Source organism: Mesoplodon mirus (genome assembly GCF_964341445.2).
Source record: "Mesoplodon mirus genome assembly, chromosome: 2".
Classification (NCBI taxonomy): domain Eukaryota; kingdom Metazoa; phylum Chordata; class Mammalia; order Artiodactyla; family Ziphiidae; genus Mesoplodon; species Mesoplodon mirus.
Window position 1 is genome coordinate 214,458,264 of NC_138977.1, and position 19,142 is coordinate 214,477,405.

The window sequence follows — 19,142 nt, forward strand, 5'->3', positions numbered from 1 at the left end:
CTTCTGCTGCATTGTGTACTCATGGTGCCCATCCTGTAGGTGGGTCCCCACATATAAGCACACCGACTGCAGGGCTGACTCACTAATTTTAAACCCATTCAGCTGCCAACTCAGGGGTCTCTGATAGAACTTTAAATGCTATCGGATTTTAATCTTCTGGAGTATTTACATATTTTCTTCTCTCATCCCTCCAAAACTAATCCTAGAGTTTTGAGAATCTGGGAACTTGGGCAAAGGAGAAAACAACCTGGGCAGACCAAGAAATCTGAAATCTCAATTCACTATGTCAACCAAAACTAATGCACCTTTTTGTCTGCACTGACCCAGCTCAAACTGCAAAATCACGTGAGTAATAAAACACAAAATCCTGGTGTTATAACTGAATGTGAAAAGTCTGAAATGTAACTAAACGTGCTGTCTTCGTGGCGGTGTCACTTACTCCACGTTCACATTTGTGTTTCCTTAAGCCTCTCTCTTCATAGTATCGACACACACTGTTGCATCATACTCACACTTCCATCAGCTGGGACTGGGGAGTGTGTGTTTTTCCAACTGGTCCTCAGCATTAGCTGTCAGATGCACAAACCTTCCCTTCCTTTCTGCATCTGCTGTCCTGGAACAACAGAAGCTTCGTGCAAGAATAGCTCCCAGAGAGCGTTGCTGACAGATGCGCGGTTTGCTCGAGCAAGGCTCTTGCTGGAAAGTTTCCTCTAACCGCTAACACCCGCCTCCGATCCCCTGAGCTGGCAGGACGCAGGCTGGCTGGGTTTTACACGCACTCTCCTAGGCTGCCCAACACGAGAAACAATCTTGCAGCCAGACTCCTCCAACCCCAGTGAACAGACCGTCCAAGGCGCTCTGGTGCTTCGAGAACACCGAGGTCCCCTCCCCGCTAATGGAAGCGCGCGCTCTGCTCCGCAGGAAACCTGGGCACCGGAGGTAGACGGGTAGCGAGTTGAGACCGAGCGCAGGAAGGAGCCAAACGCCGGAGGCAAACGGGGCGCCGGAGAGGAGAGACTGGGGTCCGGCGGGAGGGGGCAGGGTGGGAGCCGGGCGCCGTAGGGAGCCAAGGGGAACTGGGCGCTGGAACCAGCGGGCTCAGGAAGGCGCGCGCGCGCAGGAACCCGCGGGCGCCGAGAAGACGCTCGCTTGGCCCTCCGCCTCACTCCTCGGAGCCGCGGAACCGCCGGTAGGAGGGGGGGCTGCGGGGAGTTGCTGGGGGGAACCAGACAGGGGCGTGCCTTCGCCCGGATTGGCTGCAGGAGCCTGACGCGAAGCCCCGGGGGTTGGCTCGGGGGAGTGGGATTGGGGTGGGTTGGGTGCTGGGTGCCGGGGCTGCGGGCTCCGCGCGCTCAGAAACATGCTGAGGTCCCGGCAGCTGTTCCAGCAGCGACAGCGGCTCCAGCAGCAGCGGCGGCGGCGGCGGCGGCGACAGCGCACGGCTCCGGCGGGGAAGGCGCCCGGTTCCCATGCCTCCGGCCCAGCGCCGCGGCTGTCCTGACCTGGCCGCGACCTCCCTCCGCGCGCCCCGCCGCCCGGGCCTTTGGGGGGTTCCCCAACCGCGGCCCAACTCCGCCACACCCCCCTCCCCCGGCCTCCGCAGCTCGGCATGGGCGCGGGGGCGCTCGCCCTGGGCGCCTCCGAGCCCTGCAACCTGTCAACCGCCGCGCCGCTCCCCGACGGCGCGGCCACGGCGGCGCGGCTGCTAGTGCCCGCGTCGCCGCCCGTCTCGCTGCTGACCCCCGCCAGCGAGGGATCCGCGCCGCTGTCGCAGCAGTGGACGGCCGGCATGGGCCTGCTGATGGCGCTCATCGTGCTGCTCATCGTGGCGGGCAACGTGCTGGTGATCGTGTCCATCGCCAAGACGCCGCGGCTGCAGACGCTCACCAACCTCTTCATCATGTCCCTTGCCAGCGCTGACCTGGTCATGGGGCTGCTGGTGGTGCCGTTCGGGGCCACCATCGTGGTTTGGGGCCGCTGGGAGTACGGCTCCTTCTTCTGCGAGCTCTGGACCTCGGTGGACGTGCTGTGCGTGACGGCCAGCATCGAGACCCTGTGTGTCATCGCCCTGGACCGCTATCTCGCCATCACATCGCCCTTCCGCTACCAGAGCCTGCTGACCCGCGCGCGGGCGCGGGCCCTCGTGTGCACCGTGTGGGCCATCTCGGCCCTGGTGTCCTTCCTGCCCATCCTCATGCACTGGTGGCGGGCCGAGGGCGACGAGGCGCGCCGCTGCTACAACGACCCCAAGTGCTGCGATTTCGTCACCAACCGGGCCTACGCCATAGCCTCGTCCGTCGTTTCCTTCTACGTGCCCCTGTGCATCATGGCCTTCGTGTACTTGCGGGTGTTCCGCGAGGCCCAGAAGCAGGTGAAGAAGATCGACAGCTGCGAGCGCCGCTTCCTCAGCGGCCCCACGCGGCCGCCCTCGCCCGCGCACTCGCCCGCGCCCCCGCCCGCCGCCGCCTCCCCGGTGGCCAACGGGCGCGTCAGCAAGCGGCGGCCCTCGCGCCTCGTGGCCCTGCGCGAGCAGAAGGCGCTCAAGACGCTGGGCATCATCATGGGCGTGTTCACGCTCTGCTGGCTGCCCTTCTTCCTGGCCAACGTGGTGAAGGCCTTCCACCGCGACCTGGTGCCCGACCGCCTCTTCGTCTTCTTCAACTGGCTGGGCTACGCCAACTCGGCCTTCAACCCCATCATCTACTGCCGCAGCCCCGACTTCCGCAATGCCTTCCAGCGCCTGCTCTGCTGCGCGCGCCGGGCCGCCCGCGGGAGCCACGCGGCCGCCGGGGACCCGCCGCGCGCCTCGGGCTGCCTGGCGGTGGCCGGGCCGCCGCCGTCGCTCGGGGCCGCCTCAGACGACGACGACGACGACGTCGGGGCCTCGCCGCCCGCGCGCCTGCTGGGGCCCTGGGCCGGCTACAACGGTGGGGCGGCAGCCGACAGCGACTCGAGCCTGGACGAGCCGAGCCACCCGGGCTGTGCCTCGGAATCCAAGGTGTAGGGCCGGGCGCCCCTCCCCGCCTCCCCGCCTCCCCAGCCCGGGCGCGGGCTCTGCGCCCCGGGAGGAAGAGAACCCGGGCGTCCCTGAATGGCTTCCTGGGGGAAGAGGAGATCTGTGTTTACTCAAGACCGAAAGCAGGTGAATTCGAAGCCCGCAAACCTCGTCTGTATCATCCAAGGCAAACAGAAAAGCCACAGACCGTTGCACAGAAAGGAAGGTTTGGGGAGGGGTGGGAGAGTGGCTCGCTGATTTTTGTTGGGTTCTTATTTCTCTTTGTGGTCCGGCCTTCTTTTGTGGGTGCGTGTGATACGTCTTTAGATTCCCCCCCCCCCCGCCCCAGGTGGTTTTTAACACTCTCTGTGATGACCGGGAAGGGAAGGGAGAAGCGTTAGGAGATAAGTCTCTGACTTGGCTTCTATCCCGTTCTCGGGAACAGGAGCGGTCAACCGGAGAAAGAGGAGAGGATGACAGTTGATCAGGACGTGTTTCCTTTGCTTTCCGTTGAAATTTCATTTTAATTGCTGAGTAATTATTTCTCCTGTTCTTAAAGCAGAGGGAAAGGATGAATGCAAAAATCGCGTTTCAGGAAATTTTAAGCTATTCTTGGAACAAGCCTCACCTTGCTTTCCTTTTGTAGGGCAAGCCGGCTGTCCCCGAGAGCCTCGGTGGTCAGGCTGAGGGGTTCCTACCTCACACTGTGCACATTGCACAGCAAGATAGAAAGACTTGTTTATATTAAACAGCTTATTTATGTATCAATATTAGTTGGAAGGACCAGGCGCTGAGCCTCTGTGACGTGTGACTCTGTCCATTGAAGACAGGACCGAAAAAGAAAAGAAAAAGGAAACAGTTCAGATTACTGCACATGTGGGTAAAAACAAAAAACAGAACAAAACAAAGGCGTGATTCAAAGTGGCATTTTTGCACAGTATTAGGAACTGTAAAGTCCGCTGAAGATGTTACTTGCACAAAAAGAAATTAAATATTTTTTAACGGGGGTGGGGTGAGGTAGGGGCAGATCTTAAAAACTAAAGTAAAACTCAAACTCTGCTTCTGTTGTCTGTTATGTTACTGAGCTAATGATTTATTGGAAAATACCTTTTTATACTCTTTTATCATGGTACTGTAACTGTATCCATATTATAAATATAATTATCTTAAGGATTTTTTAATTATTTTTTTATGTCCAAGGGCCCACGTGAATCTGCTGGTAAAATTTAGCACTTGTGTGTAAATACTATTTCCTCTCTGTGTTTTACCAAGTATTTATACTCTGGTGCAACTAACTACTATGTGAGGAATTGACCCATGTGCAATAAATACCAATAAAGCACAAAAAAGATTATGTACTGTGTGTCTGTAAGGGCTCAGTGATAATGGAAAAGACGGTTTGTTTTGTTCAAAATATAGGCTGGATTTCCCATAGAGCTCTTTTAATAGCTTTTCATGACTCAATAGCATAGCAACATGCCTCTAGACCAAAGAAGGCGACTGCGAGCTGCAGGCTTGCCCTAAATTTTCACAGCCAGATTCAGAGTATTCTAGACTACTTGTAGGTGTTTTCAAGATCCCATCTGCTGTACTTGCCTTAAGAAGTAATATTTGGGATTGTGCATCTTCTAAGAAAAAATGATTGAGTCAGGTAACTCAGCTGCAACTTAGCACAGAAATGCAGGAAAGAAGACTAAGTCGTGGAACCATCATTGCCTACTTGGAATTCGGTAAGTGGCAAACACGGCTGGTTTTTGTTTTCCAACAGAAAATCAAAATCACAGTGTGTGCAGATTTCTCCAGTGGCTGTTGAGAAAGCAAAATGCTTTCATGGTTAAGTAAAAATTTATAAAAGAGCATTTAAGTAAGTATTTTTTTTCTCTTGTGTAGTTAAGTAGACCATTTCAGCAGAAGTTCTGGGTGAACAGGTAACAGGTAAAAGTAAATGTGAAGTTTTAAAATTTCCTAACAAGATTATGACACCCCCCAATGGATAGGATAGTTTTCCTAAAATTAGTTCCTAAGGAAAATATAGTGAAATTCTATCTTGGGATTAACTCTACATTCTCCAAAATAAGTTTAAGTATTTCTCTTTCTTTGTATTTTTAAATAAGCTTTTCATTTCATGATGGTACAGTAATAAACCAAAGTGAAGAGTGTAAAGTTTTGGCTTATACCGAGATTGAACATGAACAAACTCTTCGCTACCAAGGAAAGTCAAGACCGATTATCCGTTCTTTTTTTTTTTTTTTTTTTTGGCGAGGCGATATCCTAAAAACCAGGCAAGACGAGAGTCTTCTGAGAAAGATGAATGTTGCCGATGTTTTAGAGACCAGCAGAAGGTTGCATGAACAGTAGCAGTTTCAACAAAAGCTGCTGTGAAGTTTAATCCCTTTGTCCAGCAAAGAAAAAAGTGGCGAGGCAGGAGATAGCAAAAGTTATTTAAAAATACAGATACATACCTAAAGAAACTCATTTTGGAGAATGTAAAAATTCCAGGATGAAATCTCACTATCCGTTCCCCTGGGAACAAATACAGTCCATTTCTATCCTCCCTTCCCCCGCCTGAATATGTAAGTTGCATTTTGTTAGGGGTTTTGTTCCTCTTTGTTTTTAAATCATACTAGAAAATTAATAGACTTAATGTCTACAGTTTCATCTGAAGAGCACTCAAGTACCAGGTAATGCTTCACTTTCCTATTTTGTCTAGATAAGTCTTTACATTTAAATAAACAGAAATTTTCCCAGACCCAAACTTACATATAGACCCATCAAACCTTAGGTCTCAAAATCATGAAAGTCCTATAAACTTTAATAACAAATATATATAATTTAACTGCTTAGTAGACAGGTCTGAACTCTTTAGTGAATTAGAGGAAACCACTATAATCTTGGGGCCAGTTTATATGTATTTGTAGGAAACAGAAAAAAAGAGTTTTCTGTGATCTCTTGAGTTCTCTAACTGAGGGTTACGGGGATTCAGAAACAGACCTTGTCAGTGATTCCTACTACCCACGAAAACTGCTTTTCGTTGTTTTGAAGAAGACATGGATCTATAATAGAAATGTAGGAATCCGAGCTGCCAATCCCAATAGCTACATCAGTGGGAGGAGAAAACTGCCAATCCTGTTTAATCTGGTGAGGTAATGCGCAGTAGAAGTGACAGGAGGAGGACAGTGAATATGCAGAAACTCAACCTTACCCCATGGGTTTGTGTGTAACAGTACCAAAGGCATAAACCTTAAAATTAAAACAGTGAACATATGACCAAGATTCACTTATTTGCTACATTTGAAATTATGGTTCGGTTGCACACTGTAAAGTTCTCTATGTGTAACGAGATATTCCAGCATCTATAATTCTCCCTCCAGTGTAGGAATCTATAATTGGTATAGAAGATAGCTTCATCCCTTGGTGAACTTGGCAATGTAAAACTTTGTAAATAGAGCTCATTTTTTCTATCCAGGCTTTCTTTGGAACTGGAATTATTAATAACCTCTAAGTGGCTATTGTGAAACCTTTCCTTGTTAAGCACATTTTCCTCATTTCGCATTTTGTTGAGCGTGCTGACTTCCTCTGGCAATATGTAAAATTGCCAGACGGAAATTCTGCACTCGAAGTCTCAGGATGATATTAGCATTCAAGTTTTTAGCAAGAGCTTCTAAGCAAGGGTCAAAAGGAAAATTATTACGTTTTACTGCCATTTGTGAAAGGCTTAAAAAAATTTTTTAACAAATCAGGACCCATCAGTTCTTTGAAAGGAAAAAAATTTAAAACCTTAGCCGTAATTCAAATTAAACACATTGGCACAGATAATTTAGTTTTATTTGTACATTTCTGGCATAATATGCTGAGGAATACTAATTCTTTTGACTCCCTGCCAATTTGCTACTAATCAAAATGGAGAAGATATGCACTGTTTGGATTATACCTAAAAATAGTTGTACTACAGTCACATCAGCAAATGGAATTAATTTATCTTTCTTCTCCTTCACACACACCCTCCACATTATTTAAACTTCCATCTAGCATATTGCTTCTGAATCTCATAATTTGTGATTCAATGTGTCCCAAAGTGCACTGCTACATTGCAATTATTTTAAAGCAAATTCTAGGGGTGGGATAGGGAGGGTGGGAGGGAGACGCAAGAGGAAGGAGATACGGGGATATATGTATATGTATAGCTGATTCACTGTGTTATACAGCAGAAACTAATACACCATTGTAAAGCAATCATACTCCAATAAAGATGTTTTAAAAAAAGAAAAAAAAAGCAAATTCTATCAAACTACTTTCTGAGAAATACACCTCTCCTAAAATTCCAACTTTTGCCCTGCTCTCATTTAAAGAGTCTCTACTAAATAGTCCATATAATGTCATCAAAGAAGTATTAATACTATAAATAGATACTTTGTGGATTAATTTACCTCCTAATAGTCTTTTTACCTTTTGTGGGAGATAGTTTCTGAATCAATAAGACTTGGTCATTTGATGGAGCAGTTAATAGGCTTCCAGATCCAATCGCTCTAATGACAGACTGAAAAACAGCAGCCCAAAGGAGAAGCTGACACTATGCTGACAACATTAGAGCGTGATCTTGGCAGTCATCTTAGCAGCACCCAAGAAAGCATGGAAAGTAACTGTCTACACCCTTTAAACCTTTGTCTTCACTTACATGTTGCTTTTACTCTGAGCGCATCTCTACCTTCCTGGTACCTGAAGCCAGTTCTTGCCTTGGACATACCCTATACTCACCAGCCCTTCTCTTGAGCACATCTTCATTTCCTCTTGAATGAACTAGAACCATCTAGAACATCTAGTTCTAGATAAATTGTCTTCCTAGCAGCATTAACTTCTCATGAACAGTTTCCTAAAGCTCTGATTTTCAACATCTCTCAATACTTAGGATTTCTTGTTTTCTTCTCTCTCCACGTCCCCTGGCTCATAGCTATTAATTAGTATTAGCAAGATCACACTGTTTTCTTCCTATTTATGACAGAAATTACCAATGATGCATTTTAAATGTCTTTGGATTTCTTCCTGAGAATTTCAGTATTGCTCATAATTATGAGTAGAAAAAAATTTTAAACTCTGTACTTTTCCTATAAAAAGTCTTCATGTTGAGTTTAATATTTGTGGTGTGGGGCTTTCTTAACAGGCTTTATTTTCCTGTTTTTCTTTATTTTTCAGTTCTTAACTGTATGACCTTCTCTGTTTTTCAGCATCCTGATTGCAAAGGATAACATGAGCTGTTATACCTTCAACTATTTGTAAATTAGTTTTCCTAATCATTAGGCTAGCTGATTTGTGGGAATTGTGGGTAAACTTTTACTCTAAGAGAGCAGAAAACTTGTTCAAGCAGACAGTTCAAAGACTGGCTGCTCTGGCTCCTCTGTATTTGCTGCTGTGCCCAGTGAGCTTGGAGGAGTCCGTTGGTTTCCCTGCTACTCGGGTTCACTTCCCACAAATCCTGATCAGTAGCCTTTGTTTGTAAATCCCTCTGAGATGCTCTGATAGAAGGAGTTTATAGCTTTGCACAGTCTATCATTTCGAATACTTCCTCCTGACTTTCTCTTCCCTTTCTTTGCAACTCCACCCACAAAATCCCTGTTTTTTTTTTTAAGTGAAAAGAACTAAGAATAGCAAATATATATATATATATATATATTTATATAAAATACCCCATGCATCCCAACAACTCTTCACTTATTGTTATACTTAAAATTCCATACACACAAAAAATTCCACAAAAACCACAACTGAATAAAATAGTCTTCTTCCCAAACATCAGATAAAAAACCTGTTTGCTCTGTGCTAAGCAAAAGTGGTTGTTTAATGATTCTGAACCCACGGCCACTTTGAGAAAAGTAAGTCAATTTGGAAGGTAACTCAACTCTGCGATTTTGCATTGAGGTGTAAACACTAAAAGCAACTCTCTAGATTGTTCTCCTTTTCCTGGAATAGCAATTCAGAGATGAAAAGTGCTGAGAGCATGGCAGTTTGTATTTTTGCTTACCTCTTTTTTGTGGCTTGCAGGGCATTGGGTTTCTTTGTTCCCAACTTAATGAACAGAGACAAATCTACAGGAACTTCACTGACTTAAAATATCTATTATGTTAACTAAAGAAACTCACCTGTGATCTTGAGGTCCTAGTTAAAAATGCTTTTAAAGAATAAACATTAATAGATGTTCCAATGACATTTTCTGCAGTGATTTTTTTCTAAAGCCATTAAAGGTAACAGTTTAATCAGATGCTCTTTTTAAAGAATTCCTTGTGTTTAAATGATTCAATGATCAGTCCTGAAATAATGTGTGGTGTTTTTTTTCCCTTAACATAGGCATACCTAAGTAAAACTGAGTCACCCAGAAAAACTGCAGAATTTTCGGCATGGGAAGGACCTAGGTATGTCTAGTAAATGACACCCCTACTCTAGATAAAACAGATAATCAACAAGGACCTACTGTATAGCACAAGGAACTCTACTCAGTATTCTGTAATAACCTATATGGGCAAAGAATCTGAAAAAGAATGGTTTGTATATATGTGTATAACTGAATCACTTTGCTGTACACCTGAAACTAACACAGCATTGTAAATCAACTCTACTTCAATACGAAATAAAAATTAAATTAAATTTAAAAAATAAATAAAGGAAATGGACAAAAACAAAAACACCACTATACTCAAGCAAGGGTATAACTAGATCAGTACAGACCACCAGGACTGACGAGACATAATCTGAGATGTAAAGACCTGACCCATCATTTAATTGCCAGTCCTATCAGCAAATGTTTCCTTTGTAGCAACCCAAATCCCTCTTACTGTTTTGACTCATGATTAATCTCAATGGAATCTGAAAACTAATGACTGAGCCACTATTTTCTGTATTAAAATCCTTCCAGTGATACATATGAAAAACAGTGCCCTCCCCCTCAGCTTTCTATGTGCTAATTCCATTTCCTCTTATAAACAACTTTCATTTCATTTCAAATCCTTTCATTCTTTCTGTTGTTCCAGTGGGGGTCCCATTACATCCCAGTTACAGGGATTTTTCCTGGCTGGAGACTGGAATGAAATACAGCACTGTGCAGTGTTCAGTGTGGCACCAGGCCTGGTGGCATCAACATGCCATCTTTCCTGTAACTGTGTTGCTAATGTTTTCAAACATCTCCGAGTCACAAAATTCCGAGGATCTGAAAAAATACTGTACCAAGTGACAAAGGTAACATGAAAATTGTAAGTCCTTACAGTACTGCAAAAAGCATTCTTGCAAGCACAGGACAATATAAATTTTACTCAAAACAGGCAACCCACAGAACTCCCTCTTCAAGCGGCAAATGTTTACAAGTCTCTTCAAACCTTTTGAGTGTTAATATACCTATACAGATAAATATTTTTTTCACATTAGAGATGCTCAGAAGACACCTGGGGAGCTTAACTTTTTGGAGGATTTCTGTGATTAGTTTTTGAGTTGTGATTCATATGTTTACCTGTTCCTGAAAGATTGAGGGTACTGTGTCCTGAGTGAGTGTGCTGTATGGGATACAACCAGCTGAAAACACTGGGCCTGTCCCCAAGGCACCCACACTCTGGCTGGAGAGATCAGACATCCACAAGTGAAAAGTGACAAAGAATGAGGCAGGTGTGGCTGCATGCCAGACACGTGGCCAAAAGTAAGGGCTCTAGACCAGCTCTATCTAGTAGAAATACAATGCAGGCTGTATATTTAATTTTACATGTTCTAGTAGCTATGATTTTTTAAAGTAAAAAACAGGTGAAGCTAGTGTTATCATTTCAACATAGAATTGATGTAAAACTGTATGAAGGAGATGCTTTTTTAATACTAAATCTTTGAAATCTGATGTACATCTTACACTTACAGCGATCTCAATTGAGACCACATTTCAAGTGTTCAACAGACACATACGACTGGTGGCTACTGTCCTGACACTTCAACTCTAGAGTTCAGAGGAGGGAGTGGATGGATGGGGTGGCATAATCTAGAGGCTTGGTGATGTAGTAGATCTTGGATAAGGCGATAAACCTGTGTGAAAGGCCATTCCATGAGAAGTTGCAGGGGGAAGAAAACCGCATGAACAAAAGCATAGGGACACAGGTAGTTGAGATGAATTTTTAGACAATGAATAGCCAGTTACAGACGGTTCATGTTGATGGAGTAATTAGAAGATGAAACTGGACAAGTAGTTCGGGAAGAGATCAGAAGGTTAATGCAAAAGTGTTGAACTCTAACCTTCCCGGAAGCCTGGAGATTGACGAGCAAGAGTGTTATGAGAAAAGCAGTGTTTTAGAAAGATTAACCTGGCATTAGAGGCATGACAGGTGGATATCACATCTTAATCTTCCAAATAATTCTGAATTAAGTAAATTCAATAATCATATTTTATAAATCAAAAGACTAATATTTATATAATCTCATATAATAAATATGAGTTCATTTTTAAACTGGCTTTCTGGTTCTCATATATCAACCCCAGGAGCCGACCCAGAGAAATGCAGCCCAGAGAAGCCGACCCAGGTTTCTGAGTGCATAATGCTGACAGCCTGGCTAATGACGGAAGGTTCTGCCCCCTTGGAGGTAAGGCATAAGAGCTCAGGTGATTTGTTCAGGACAACAGGTAAGCAGTCTTGATCAAGTCTAGGTGCCTGACTCCCAAGTCCATCTCTTACTCCTGTCACCAAACTGCTTGTCTGTTCCCCACAAGACTGGAAGCTCCAACACACTGCCTGGCACAAGGTATGAACTCTAAATTTTCATTGACTGAATTCCACTGGAGCCAGAGAACCAAGTTCTCTGGCTTCTGCAACAATCCAAGCACAGAGTGATAACAGGCCTCACTAGAGCAGTGCACTGCAAGAAGATGTGATGTAACCCTCTATTTCCTTTGAAATTCAGATTTTCACTATCAGACATAAATAATAGTTTCTCTAAGAAAGGTGCTAAGCCTCAAATTGCAACGTATATGGGACATTCTTTGCTAGTGTCACAGGAAACAATGAGATTATTTCCCAAATATTTCTAAGAAATGGATTTATTTCTAGAAATGGCACCTAGATTGCTGGAATGTATTTTAGCAACATATATTCAATGAGTATACACTGTATGAAAATGTACATCATTATTCTTTAAAAATAGGCATTTCTCTAAAATTGTTAAGTCAGAACTACATGTTCTAGGCTCCAGGTTCAGTTATCAATGTGTAAAATACTTGATTTATTTGTCACTTATTGTATTCTATTTTTAATGGGGTTCTCTCTTTTGTAACTGGAAGATTTGTAGCCATTTTGCTTACTGGACTTTACAAGGGAAAAAGTCCCTTTCCCCACGCCCAGGTTTTCTCCCTAGACCCCCCAACAGTTAACATAGCTAAGAGAATCAGATTCTGTCTCACTAACTTACAGATGTCTGGCAAGAGATTAAATAGCTGTGTCTCGCTTTTTGCAGGTCACCAACTTGTTAACTGGGGGGGGACCAAACTGTGGGGATCCAAGGGTATGTGCAATGTACAACGTCATATATATATATACACACGTGGCAGCGCAGCCACTGCCCCTAAAGGTTAAAACCAGTTCTAAGAGGTCATCTCAGGGTTATTCGTACAATCAAGGAGGACAGAAAGAGGTCAGGATGTTGTAGGTTCACACATGATACTTCGGAGGAAAAGCCTTTTTTTTTTTTTTTTTTCTCTTCAACATTTAACTAAAAGCATTTTTTAAAACTACATCTTGGGCTTCCCTGGTGGCACAGTGGTTGAGAGTCAGCCTGCCGATTCAGGGGACACGGGGTTCGTGCCCCGGTTCGGGAGGATCCCACATGCCGCAGAGCAGCTGGGTCCGTGAGCCATGGCCGCTGAGCCTGCGCGTCCGGAGCCTGTGCTCCGCAGAGGGAGAGGCCACAACAGTGAGAGGCCCGTGTACCGAAAAAAAAAAAACAAACTACAGCTTGCTGCTGACCCAGCGTTTTCTCTTGTTTCCATGTGAGACATTATTATTACAGTATGTTTACAGTATCAGGTGTACAGTACAGTACATGAAAGGGTCTACACTCTACTGCACAGGCCTCTCCAGTGAACAGGGTTTGTCCACAACTGCAAACTTCTCGGTTCCTGCAAGATTGTGAATGTACAACAATAAACCACACACAGTTCAGCAGTCACCATTTTTGTCCTTCAGGGTTTTTTTTGTTTTTTTTAACCATTAAAAACATTATGAAATGTGGCATCCCCTTGATGCAAGGACTGGGAAAGCCATTTTTATTTGTTTTTTTTTCCCCCCAAACTCACTGTAAACGACAGTAACTTTGGTTAAAATTTTAAAAAGTCTCCTATGTAGGCAGAGCTTTGTCTTTTCAAATAGGGCAGGGTCCTGAGGGGAGTAAAGTGAGGACAGGGAATAGAAAGATCGGGAGGAAGAAGCGGCGAGAAGGAGGAGGAACGAGAACTAGGAAAGACTTTTTTTCCAAGGTTGAAGCTGGACAGCACAGGGTACACTGGACTCTGAGGTGGTTTTGCATAAATAAAGGGCAACAGTCAGTTTCTAAGTTCTCCACGCGTGCGCACGCGCACACAGGGAGGGAGGCGTCCCACGGCTGTCATGACTGGCCAATCAAAAACAGAACATCGCAAATGACTTGTGAAACCAGAGAGTTCATCCACGGTGATACCAAGATGTCCAACAGCCGTGACTCATACAGCGTGAACTCCGAGTGGTTCTCGTCCACCTTGGCCAGGGCCAGCAGCGCACGGGCAGCCCGTCGCATCATGCCCACACTAGCCGGCTCAGAGGGCGGGTTCTGCGTGTGGAGCAGGCTGGCCTGGCTCTGCTGGAACCGTGTGGCAGCAAGGCTATCCTCCAGGAAGCCCAGGAGGTCGCCGATGCTGCCTTTCTGCACTGCAGTGGCACGGGCTGCCACGCTGTCACCCCGTGCCAGGTTGGCTAGCAGTACTACAGCCATCTCCCGGCACACCGGGTTCTTCCGGTCACTGAGGAAGCGCACCATGGTGCTGTACAACTTCTCCAGGCGGCTGAAGGGGGGTGTGGCCAGGATCAGGTCCACATTGCTGTCCTGGATGCTGAGTTTGCTGAGGGTTTCCAAGACCAGTCTCTGGGGGGGAGAGGACGGCGTTGGGGCCCAGGGTGGAGAAGGGGTCCTGGGCTCAGCTGAAGGGCAGACTGCCCAGTGTAGGAGTCCATCCAGGACAGGCAGGCAGATGCCCTCGGGGTATGGGGAGAGGTCCAACTGCCCCGGAATGTTGGCGAGCATGACCAAGGGGTTTTCCCGAAGCATCTCCAAGCAGTCCACTCCACTCCACTTTGTTGCAGCTCACCCCTTGGTCCTGCTTCCCCTCCTTCTCGTAAGTCAGTGGCACCTGCTTCCGTTCTGGGTGCTTGTGGTGCAGAAGGGTCAGCTTGCCCAGGATCAGCAGCAGCCCCGGGTGCTTGGACATCTCAAAGTCGCTGCCCAGCACAAATGACAGACTTCGGATGGTACTGGAGACACAGACGCAGCATTTGGTTAGGGAATCCTACCAGCCCAGAAGGGTACACAGTGGGGTCTCATCTTTACCGTGGGGTCCATCTTCTAGGATCTGATGTTCCGATGGCTCTGTGCTGGGCTGATGCCAAATGGAAACTTGCTGCTTTCCTTGGTGGCCTCTACACTCTTAGCTCCCTCCTCAGTCAATGTGCTATACCGGGTGGACAACATGTCATCCATAGTGGCTGTGATCCATTTTCCTGGAGGGCCATCGGTCGGGGGGCCTTCCTGCTTTGTTGTCCCTGGTGTACCCTCTACTGCTGTGACATACTTCCGAGTGACTGGTGGGCAGGGTACATGAGGCCGGGAAGGCAGCAGCTCTGTTTTGCTCTCAAAGTGGGTCTGGATATGCTCAGTGGTGTCCCCCGCCACCAATCCGCCAGTGCAGCAAGCCACTGTCAAACTCCTGCACGCGCCCAGGCTTATCTGAGCCGTCCACCACAAACGGGTCGTTCTTTTGCATGAGCTTTACTGGAAGCCTGTCAAACTTAGTAATCAGTTTCTCCTCACTATTCTCTGAGGCGGCTTTGTCCTTGCCCGCAAAGGCCATCTCCTCATCATTTTCAGTTACTTCCTCAGCTTCCTCCTCCTCTAGTTTAGGACCTAGAAGGTCTTCCTCCTCCTCCCCCTCCACAGGAGCTGGACTAGACGCTTTGCTGAATCTCCCAGGGTCCAGTAGTGTTCTCTGTCCTGGGTCACCCACCTCATACTCCTTTAAAATGCCAAAGATCTCAATCAGGCAACGTCAGAAATATTCCACAAGGAGCCCTAGCAACCCTGGGAGCTGCCTGAGGTTGAAAGTCACGATGCTGTTGTCATCATACAGCAGGATGTTCGTGGTGCCTAATGCCCACGTGCTCTCTGCCAGCAGCCCAGACTTGAGGGCCGTGATTACCCGCCATGCCTCCAGGGCTCCGATGTCTTTCGTCATGAGCCGGCTCCTCTGCTTCAACACAGGCTGTGTGGCTTCAACGGAGCCAGGTGGGAAGGTGACGTCCCGCCGGATCATAGGGGGCTGCACAGGGGCAGGTGCTATGTGTGAGGCAGGTACTGGGGGACCTGGCTTCTGCATCTTCATCCCAGAGTGCAGGAATGGAGACTTGCTAGGCGAGGTGCGGTTCTCCATTGGCCGGGGCAGGGGAGCAGGGCTGGATACCTGAGGAATGTGATTCTGCATGCTTGGTGGGAGATGGTAGTTGGGTGGAGGGGGCCTTGTCATAGGGGGCACGGGGGCAGAAGGACCATATGGGGGCTGGCGTGTGCCACGGGAAGGCCATGGGCCTTCAGGGTTGGCTCTGTGATCCGTGTGCAGCATTTTGTCTGTTTGGTTCATGCCGTGATAGACAGCGCCTTGCAGGGCAGAGTCCGTGCTCTGCCTATTGGCATAATTGTAAACAAGTGCTTTTTTTTTTTTGCGGTACGCGGGCCTCACACTGCTGTGGCCTCTCCCGTTGCGGAGCACAGGATCCGGATGCGCAGGCTCAGCAGCCATGGCTCACGGGCCCAGCCGCTCCGCGGCATGTGGGATCCTCCCGGACCGGGGCACAAACCCGTGTCCCCTGCATCGGCAGGAGGACTCTCAACCACTGCGCCACCAGGGAAGCCCAAGTGCTTTTTAAAGTTCATTTCTCAAAGGTCAGAAATAATTTATTGTGTGTCAGTTCAGTTTGGAGAGATGAGAAAGGTGCTTTGTTCTTCTTTTAAACGTGACCACATAGACACATAGACACAGAATTACAAAAGCTTCTCAGGCAAAAATACATGGTCTAGGTCCACAAACTCTTACCTGAGAGGCTGTAGGGGCAGATATGTTTTAGAATTCAGGATTTGGGGGATTCTAGAAAGAGAATACGGTACACAGATTACATATTACAGAACATCTTAAGCAGGGTCCCAGGTCAGCATTCCATAATCAAACATTAATGTCTTTGCAGCGAAATGTATGATGGTTCATACTGAGTAGATAAATAATGACTATAAAAAGCCTCACGCCAGTTCAGGTCAGATCTTACTGCCAAATGAGTTCAATTCAGGTCGCATTTACTCTCAAGTGAGTTATGGAAAAAACTCTATCTTCAGAGCTTTCTAGATTTGGGAATTGAGAGTGAGAAACTGTGGACCTGTATTATGAAATATTCCTTCATAGAATGTCATCTACTCTTTAGGGAAGGCAATGACACATATTTAAACCTACCAAATATGTTAAATCAATTAATTTACAAATAATATTATTCAATAAATACTTGTCCAATGAGGAATAAACCCAGTTATTTAAACAGTGACAATTACAGGGAGATTTGATATAATAGGCTACATCCTGTTAGCAGACATTAAGAATGGCCGAGGGCTTCCCTGGTGGTGCAGTGGCTGAGAGTCCGCCTGCCAATGCAGGGGACATGGGTTTGTGCCCCGGTCTGGGAAGATCCCACATGCTGCGGAGCGGCTGGGCCCGTGAGCCATGGCCGCTGAGCCTGCGCGTCCGGAGCCTGTGCTCTGCAACGGGAGAGGCCACAACAGTGAGAGGCCCGCGTACCGCAAAAAAAAAAAAAAAAAAAAAAAAAAAAAATGGCCAAAGGCTTGGGGACTTCCCTGGTGGTCCAGCGGTTAAGACTCCACACTCCCAATGCTGGGGGCTTGGGTTTGATCCCCAGTCAGGGAACTAGATCCCACATGCATGGCGCAACTAAGACCCAGCACAGCCAAATAAATAAATAAGTGCATATTTAAGAAAAATAAAAGAATGGCCAAAGGCTCGATAGTGATTGGTGGGCAACTTATTTGCAAACAATCAACAAGAGCCAATATGTTATACAGCCAACCCACTGCTTGTTAGAGGCAACATATCAGCTATGAAAATATCCTTGATTAATTCAAGGCTGATTTCAAAGAATCTCAGGATTGGAATCACTTTAAAATCACTGTAGTCCAACCACCTCTTAGAGCAAAGAATCTTCTTATCCTTAGGTCAACAATCCCTTAAAGTTACAAAAGAAAAAAAGAAAAGGGAAAAAAGGTTATGATCTTCACCCCAGAAAGATGCACATACATGATAAGTGTCACAATCCTTTCCAAGGGATCTACTGACCCCGAGTTCAGAATTCCTGCCTAGATGCTTGCCATATTTGAAAAGAAAGCTAATGTTTTATAATTTCACAGCAATCGTAGTACCCTGGAGAGCTTCTATATTTTAAGTTGCTCATAAATTGACTGTGGTCATATGTTTCAATGGCTTCTGTGACATTTATCTCAACTTATGATTTTCTATGCAATATTTATAAGATAAATATTTTGGAACTCACTGTGACCCTTTGTCTTTACCATAAAGATTGAAAAGAGGAAACATAATGACATTTTTTGGCTTTTCTTTTTGTATTTTTACATCCCACATCACACATAACTCAGACGGGGAAAAGAAAGAAAAAGAAATCCTCTAAGGAAAAAACATAAAATTTCCTGCTAATAATTTATCAAGCAACAATTTTCAATTTGACATTAACTGGAATAGGAAATGATGGAGTAAGTTTTCTAAGTGTGGAGCTGTCACGGGAGAAAAGACTTATATTAGTCTCTGGCATCACATCATGATGTAGATTTGTCAGTATTAGGCACACCATTTCCTTTCTTTGACATTTTTAGGCGTCTGATAGGAGAGGATTCTGCGTGTGCTGCAGTAGAAACTTCCTTCTATGCACTTATCCGAACGGTTCATCAAGACCATCCTTCTCAATCTAAGCATCTCCAAGAGACTGACTCACCAACACCAGCACCTTGGCACACCCGAAGAAGGAGTACCTGAACTCCACAATCATGTCAAAAAGACTGATTTCTCTTTGTGTAAGAAATTAAGAGAACAATGGTTCCTGCTAGGCATGGACAGAAAAACTGTCCTTCAGCCTCTTTCCAGTTAGTGAACTTGAACATAAACTGTCCTAAGGGCAAGCTGGAGCCCAGCTGAAATCCCACCCTGTTACTAGGCACTTTCTAATAGCTTGCTGCACTGTCCTCATGTCCATACAAGGACTGTGCAAGGAAAAGACCAGGCAGGTCAACAAAATCACGGCCAAGTCAGATGATGGGCTCCTTGTCCTTCCTGCATGTAGTCTCATCATCAGGCTCAGCCCAGGGCCCAGAGAAAGTGATGGAGAGCAATCCTTAGGTCAAGTGGCCAAGGGATGTGAACGGTTTCCCTTCCCATTGTTGCCCTTGAGGACCACTTCTTTGCCTCTCTCCCTGTAGGAGAAAAACTCTCAATCATAATAATTCATGTGTTTGGCTTGTTCCTTTGCTACCATTCAGTGTCAAAGATATACCATGAATATTACAAAAGACAAAATCTGATGGGATCTTGAAAGCTTTATGCTAAGTGAGAATCAGACACAAAAGCCATAAGTTACATTATTCCATTTATATGAAATGTCCAGAATAGGCCAATCTATAAAGACAGCATGTGGATAAATGGTCACCAGAGGCCGGGGTAGGGGGTCATGGAGAATGTTTAATGGGTGCACCATTCCCTTTGGGTGATGAAAATGTTCTGGAATTGGAGAGGAATGATGATTGCCCCTTTTTACATGTACTAAATGCCACTGAA

At 46.0% G+C, this 19,142-nt stretch overlaps 1 protein-coding gene across 1 annotated transcript; it reads left to right on the plus strand.

Moving 5' to 3' along the window:
• Nucleotides 1-1,473: 1,473 nt before the first annotated feature.
• Nucleotides 1,474-3,004, plus strand: ADRB1 (adrenoceptor beta 1; the record flags this gene model as incomplete). The annotated part of the gene is made up of 1 exon (XM_082642196.1): nt 1,474-3,004. Exon 1 carries the CDS (start codon nt 1,610-1,612, stop codon nt 3,002-3,004), a length of 1,395 nt encoding a protein of 464 aa, XP_082498322.1. The 5' UTR covers nt 1,474-1,609.
• Nucleotides 3,005-19,142: the final 16,138 nt, after the last annotated feature.